Source organism: Zingiber officinale, chromosome 9A (genome assembly GCF_018446385.1).
Source record: "Zingiber officinale cultivar Zhangliang chromosome 9A, Zo_v1.1, whole genome shotgun sequence".
Lineage (NCBI taxonomy): Eukaryota > Viridiplantae > Streptophyta > Magnoliopsida > Zingiberales > Zingiberaceae > Zingiber > Zingiber officinale.
In genome coordinates this window covers 37,053,121-37,059,438 of record NC_056002.1, presented here as the reverse complement: position 1 = coordinate 37,059,438, position 6,318 = coordinate 37,053,121, and the positions used below count along the sequence as shown (strand labels likewise).

At 42.6% G+C, this 6,318-nt stretch overlaps 1 protein-coding gene across 3 annotated transcripts; it reads left to right on the top strand.

Annotated features, from left to right (window-relative positions):
- Nucleotides 1–2,648: 2,648 nt before the first annotated feature.
- On the top strand, nucleotides 2,649–5,924 carry LOC122021821 (G-type lectin S-receptor-like serine/threonine-protein kinase At4g27290). 3 transcript variants are annotated; one of them, XM_042579984.1, is made up of 7 exons: nucleotides 2,649–4,068; nucleotides 4,146–4,256; nucleotides 4,350–4,486; nucleotides 4,569–4,776; nucleotides 4,900–5,137; nucleotides 5,223–5,373; nucleotides 5,462–5,924. In XM_042579984.1, exons 1-7 carry the CDS (start codon nucleotides 2,742–2,744, stop codon nucleotides 5,753–5,755), a joined length of 2,466 nt encoding a protein of 821 aa, XP_042435918.1. In that variant the 5' UTR covers nucleotides 2,649–2,741; the 3' UTR covers nucleotides 5,756–5,924. The 3 variants fall into 3 exon arrangements, with proteins under 3 accessions (XP_042435918.1, XP_042435919.1, XP_042435922.1); XM_042579985.1 differs by having other exon boundaries at nucleotides 5,223–5,381; nucleotides 5,462–5,657; XM_042579988.1 differs by having other exon boundaries at nucleotides 5,223–5,377; nucleotides 5,462–5,620.
- Nucleotides 5,925–6,318: the final 394 nt, after the last annotated feature.

Here is a 6,318-nt window from a genome sequence, read left to right as displayed (position 1 = left end):
ATCGAGAAAAGGTGGGATCGGTAGGCCGACCGGAGAAGGGGGGATGACTGCCCGGCCGGCCGACCAGTGTCTGACTGATGGCAAAAGGTGCCCCGGCGGGAGTCGGGGTTCCGACGCTCGCTGAACAGATCATAGGGCCGAGCGGATGGCACGCTCAGTCGAAGACATAAGGTAGCATACTGCGAACAGTCCCCACATAGCACATTATCGAGGATCTCCCAAGCATACCAGTGCATATGGAGGGCCGGACGTGATGTGAGTGCCGGCCGACCGGACGCCCCGGCATGGAGTAGGGAGAGAAGGACAAGGAATATCTTCTGACAGCTGTCATGCTCTATGACTAGGCCATACTCCAAATCTGGCGACAAGGTGTTCTGCTGTCCCATCGAAGACGTGCCTAGACTGTAGCAGTATGGTGTCAGGTAAGCTTTCTGACAAACACATACCGAGGTATGGGCTGAGGACACGTATTTGCCTCGGTAGGTGTGCGTGAGCTCCTTCACCGCTCTATATAAGGAGCCTTATACTTCGCCGGAGGTACGCGTTCTTGGATACTTGGAGCCACTTCTTCATTGTTCGCTTACCTGACTTGAGCGTCGGAGGGTCGCCGCCGAGAACCCCTTCCCGGTCCGACTTCTGTGCAGGTTCGCCGGAGGTTCGTACGACCAGTCGAAGATCTACGTCAGTGACTCGGAGAGCGCCACGTGCCCAGCGTCCGTTGATTCAGCTTTCGGACAGGATCATTTGTGATTCCAAATTTAATTTCTAAAGTACACAATAAGTTGTTAGGAATGGTTCAGGACTTGTATAAAATTTTTGTACAGGGGAACCGGTACGATATTCCGAGTAGCAACCAACATAGGGACAGTGTAATAGTCTACAGTTCCCTTTTAAAACAGTAGAATTAAAAAAAATGCAACACTAATAACAGATTACCAACAAGTTGGAGAGTTCGGTGTGTTGCTGTTGGTCTGCCGGAGATTATCGGACGTCCCAGAAGCATAACTCGAAGGTAGACAGACTTTCTAGAGTAACAACAGGAAGCAGAAATAGTCAGAAGCCCAATCGAATGGGTAGTAGTTCGTATATTTGTTCTATTTTGAAGTCTTCTCGAGACCCACTTATATAAGGCATAGAAGACGCCTTCCATAGCAGTTAAAGGCACATTCAACTTGGCAAATTCGATCTCGAACAACCCGACACTTATTCGCGGTGAAATCAAAATTTCATCCTAATGAAGGCGCCTTCCATAGCCATGGAAGGCGTCTTTTATGGATAGTACGAAGACTCTTTCATTGCTTGAAGATGCCTTCGGATACTATTCATCTGAAGACAAATTTGTTCTCTTTTTTTTTTTTCTTTAAAACAACGTTAGTTTAAATAACTTGTAAAACAAGTATTAGGGCACTAACAAACAATAATAAAGGGTAGTAACTAGTTCTTGTCCTTCCAGAACCAGGAACTAATCAGGATCTCAGTTTAGGGATCCCAAATGGACCTAAATTAGACCAACGCCTACTATCCCCTCAACCGGGGCGCGCACTCACTTAGTCACTCTTCTTCAGTGACTTACCTTTACTTACCAATTTGTTAAACATCCGGTTAGCCCGTGGACTTGTTTGGACTTCATACCAGCTAGCCGGTCGGCCCTTTGTCCTAGCTGGACTTCTCGCCAGATATCTGCCTGTTAACCTATCTGGACTTCGTACCAGCTATCCGGTTGACCCGTTAACCTAGCTGAATTTTTTTGTCAAATATCTAATTAGTCCGTTGACCTATCTGGACTTCATACTGCACACTTAATCAAGTGATTAGATCATAGCAAAACCTAAGTTAATTTACTTGTCATTAATCAAAACTTGAGTTAAACCGTTAGTGTAAATTACGCCAACAATATGTGGTGTTCGCAGTTTATGTATTATTCTAAAAAAAATAAAGAAAAATTAAGGGCGTTACATGGACCACCAAGGTATATCGGGAAGCACACGTGATAGGTAGTCTAGAAGTCAATCATCTTTTGACTGCGTGCACTATTTGGTGAAAAAATTTCTACAGATAGACTATAATTAGAAATCAAATTATGAATATTTGGATATCCTACTATGATACTATAACCCCAGGGCGACTTCTTTACGTGTATATAATACTATATGTAGTAGTTTTAAACTAAAATGACATATGAAATGCTGTTTTATTTGTCAAGGTCAAAACAAAAAGTCACAGGCAGGTTGACTTCCAGCTTGATGATAGGAATTAATAATTCTCAATCCTCTGAATTTCTCACACCTTTTATCTTCTTTAGTACGGGGATGAGTAAAAATACCATTAAAGAAAACAAATCGGGGGTGAGTAAAACTGTAAAACATATGATTAAACAAAACAAACCGGTTCGGTTTATTTATATATTTTAAAAATCAATCAGTCCAATTATGTTGAAAAAAATCAATTCAATTTAATTTGATTAATTTAATTTATTTCGATTTAATTTTAACTAAATATTTACCAACTACTCACATCAAATTAATTTATATTAGTTTTTTTTAAAGACAAGATAGTAAGTCAAAACTCGTTTTAGTAATATTATTATATAAATTAAATTAGATTTTCCATGCATATTCTGAACCGAACCGTATGATCCTGCGGAATTGTTCCGCCATTGACCTTCATTTTGCCTAAAGATCATGAGCCATCGGCAAATCGGATTTAATGTATCATTATATTGATCAGTTTCACCCGTAAACATGTTGAGTGAAGCCGAATCCATGGCGAGAAGAATCCCGTTCCTCCTCTACACCCTCTTCAATCTCACGCCTGCTCTGTTTTCGCTCTCCTATGCCGGTGATACCTTAACCCCTGCCCAGCCTCTCCTTGATGCCGCCGGAGCAACCTTGATCTCCGAAGGCGGTAACTTCGAGCTGGGATTCTTTAGCCCCGCCGGATCTAGCAACCGCTACGTCGGCATGTGGTTCGGCAACGTCTCCCAGCAAACCGTCGTATGGGTCGCAAATCGCAACCGCCCGATCACCGATGGCTCCGGCCTCCTGTTGCTTACTGCAAACGGAACGCTTGTCGTCTCCAACAACAGCTCCGTCGTCTTGTGGTCTTCCAGCTCACCGGGGCTCTCTAGCCCCATGGCGCAACTCCTCGACAGCGGGAACTTGGTTGTTCGAGAAGCCGGCGACGTCGGCAGTAGCCGCTACGCATGGCAGAGCTTTGACTTCCCGACGCACACGCTCCTCCCGGGCATGAAGTTGGGGTGGAACCTGACGAGTAGACGCAACCGCATCCTCACGGCATGGACGAGCTCCAGCGACCCGGCAGAGGGGAACTACACCTTCGGCATCGACTTGCGCGGCGATCCCCAGATAATCGGATGGGTGGGCACGCGGCAATACTTGCGCAACGGGCCATGGAACGGCCTCTACTTCAGCGGCGTCCCGGAGATGATGTCCAGCGATATGTTGGACTACAGCTTCGTAATCGACGGCGAACAGGTGGTGTACAGCTACACCGTCCGAGATCCCTCGTTGATCAGGCAAGTGGTCATCAATCCGACGTCCGGCGCCATAGAGGGCCTTCTGTGGACCAAGGACAGTCAATCATGGAGCACGCGGGCGGCGGTGCCGAGGGATACCTGCGACCGCATCATCTCCCTCTGTGGCCCCTACGGCATTTGCTACCCGAACGTGTGGCCTATGTGCAAGTGTCTGACGGGTTTTCATCCTCGGAATCGAAACGACTGGGAGCTCGTCGCGAACACCTCCGACGGCTGCGTGAGGAACACAGAGTTGGACTGCCATAACAAAACAGACGGGTTCATCCTGCAGAGCAACGTGAAATTGCCGGACACGTCCGCGTCGACGGTGGACTGGAGCACGGCGAGCCTCGATGACTGCAAAATTTCGTGCCTGAGCAACTGTTCTTGCACGGCTTATGCGAGAGCGAACATTAGCAGTAATGGCCGAGGGTGCATCTTGTGGTTCACTCAGCTCACAGACATCAAATTGTTCAACACTGGATCCGGACAAGATCTATACGTCAGGGTTGCAGCTGCAGACGTGAAAGAAGGTGATCTCACTTAAATTGTTCAATCACGGTGATGAAATATTATCAATCACACTTAAATTTGCGGTCTCCTCTTACAGCCATGGAATCAAGTGGTTCTCACAGAGGCGTGATCATAGTCGTCTCCTCGGTGGCAACTTTGACTTTTCTTACACTTGTTGCCTGTTTCATTTGGAAAAGGAAGAAAACAGGTATCAATCACATCTTCCTCTTCTTTGACAATTCATAATTTTTAGCATTTTCTATTAACACATTGCGATTGTTATTTGAATATTTCAAAACAGAGTATTCTATCCGGGAAGAAATTGAAGAAGAGATGATAAACCTGCCCTCGTTCGACTTTGCTGCAATTGTACAAGCTACTGATAACTTTTCTTCGTCTAACAAGCTTGGAGAGGGAGGGTTTGGTCCTGTGTATAAGGTGTGAACTCAAAGCTTGATGAATTGTGATGTTTGATTATTGTTGTGTTTAAGTAAGCTAAAGCTTAGTGTGAGGATTGCAGGGTAGGCTGAAAGAAACGGAAATAGCTGTGAAAAGATTGTCCAAAACATCAGAACAAGGTGCAGATGAGTTCAAGAACGAGGTAGTGTCAATCGCGGAGCTTCAACATAGAAATCTTGTTCGACTCCTCGGCTATTGCATTGAAGCAAATGAGCGAATGTTGCTCTATGAATACATGCCCAATGGAAGCCTAGACAAATTCTTGTTTGGTACATTGATATTTATACTAGTGATGTGAACCCTATTCTTATTTGCTATGTTGTATATTTCTTGAATCTATACCAAGAACATATTTTGAATTTCTCATATTGGATCATTGAATTTGTACTCAGATAAAGTCAAAGCTAGATCGCTGGATTGGAAATCGCGTTACAACATAATTCTTGGCATTGCTCGAGGTTTTCTCTACCTTCATCATGATTCGAGACTAAGAATCATTCATAGAGATTTGAAAGCAAGTAATATTCTTCTTGATAAAGATATGAATCCAAAAATATCAGATTTTGGCTTAGCAAAAATATTTGATGGAAATGAAACAATAAGAAAAACAAGGAGAGTCGTTGGAACATAGTATGTAAATCTTAACTTTTATATTCATGCACAGTGTATTTGATTCAAATAGACAACTAATTCTTTTTCATATTTATTGTTGCAGTGGATATATGTCTCCAGAATATATCAAAAATGGAACTTACTCAGTGAAATCAGATGTTTTTAGTTTTGGTGTATTGATACTTGAAATCATTTCCAGCAAAAAGAATGTTGGATGCTACATTTCTACAGAGCACCTAAACCTTCTAGAGCATGTAAGTAGGTATACATAAAACATATATATTTTGCATCTATACATTATATATATGTATTAATATTTATGTATCAATCAACTCCATGCAGATTTGGACTTTGTGGAAGGAAGATAGAGTTTTGGAAGCTGTGGATGAGTTAATAGGATCATTTTGTGTTGCTGAAGTTTTGAAGTGTATAAATATCGGGCTCCTGTGTGTTCAAGAGCAACCAAAAGACAGACCCACAATGTCATCAATAGTATCATTTTTGGGTAATGATACTACTCAATTGTTAGAACCTAAAAGACCAGGTTTTGTGATGCCAACAGATCCATCTGAAACTAATTTGAATAGTTTTGATCCTTTTAATCATTTATCAATCACAGTTTTAGAAGGTCGATAAAATCATCACAATCAAAATGTAGATACCATTTTGATGTCAATTCAACATTTTTTATTTTTATGTTACATGTCAAACAACAGTAGACAATACATAAAGATTGATATTGTAAAATGTGCTCTAGCGATGTTCTGAAACATGTTCTTGTAATACTGTCAAAAATTTTATCTCAACAGGAATGAGGATACTTTCAAAGAATGCTATTCTATCAATTCGAGTAATAATTCTCAAAGATCACATAGAGATCACAAGTGACATTACAGAATTCTCTTGGCACAACAAGGTCCATGAGGATGCTTAACAACCGGAACAACAAAGCAATCATTTGTGTAGCTGGAATGATAGACAAACCCCTCAGTAAAGGCCAAACTAGAAAAACTTTCATTACTACGGACCTTGCAGATAAACTCCCAACAGACTCTTAGGGCATCAGCCAATATTGCTCAAGCTACTGAACAGCAGAGTAACCTGCACAAGGGTGTACAGGTTTGTGATTAAATGGCTTGGGTGACTCGATCTTCAAGATCGATTAAGAGCTCGCCGGAATCAACAACACTGACAAGATT

Bases quoted from the DNA above. Each gene is read 5' to 3' on its own strand.
- LOC122021821 (XM_042579984.1), top strand. From the start codon at position 2,742: ATGTTGAGTGAAGCCGAATCCATGGCGAGAAGAATCCCGTTCCTCCTC. The intron at 4,487-4,568 runs GTGTGAACTCAA...TGAGGATTGCAG, and splicing joins GGTTTGGTCCTGTGTATAAG to GGTAGGCTGAAAGAAACGGA. The intron at 4,777-4,899 runs GTACATTGATAT...ATTTGTACTCAG, and splicing joins CCTAGACAAATTCTTGTTTG to ATAAAGTCAAAGCTAGATCG.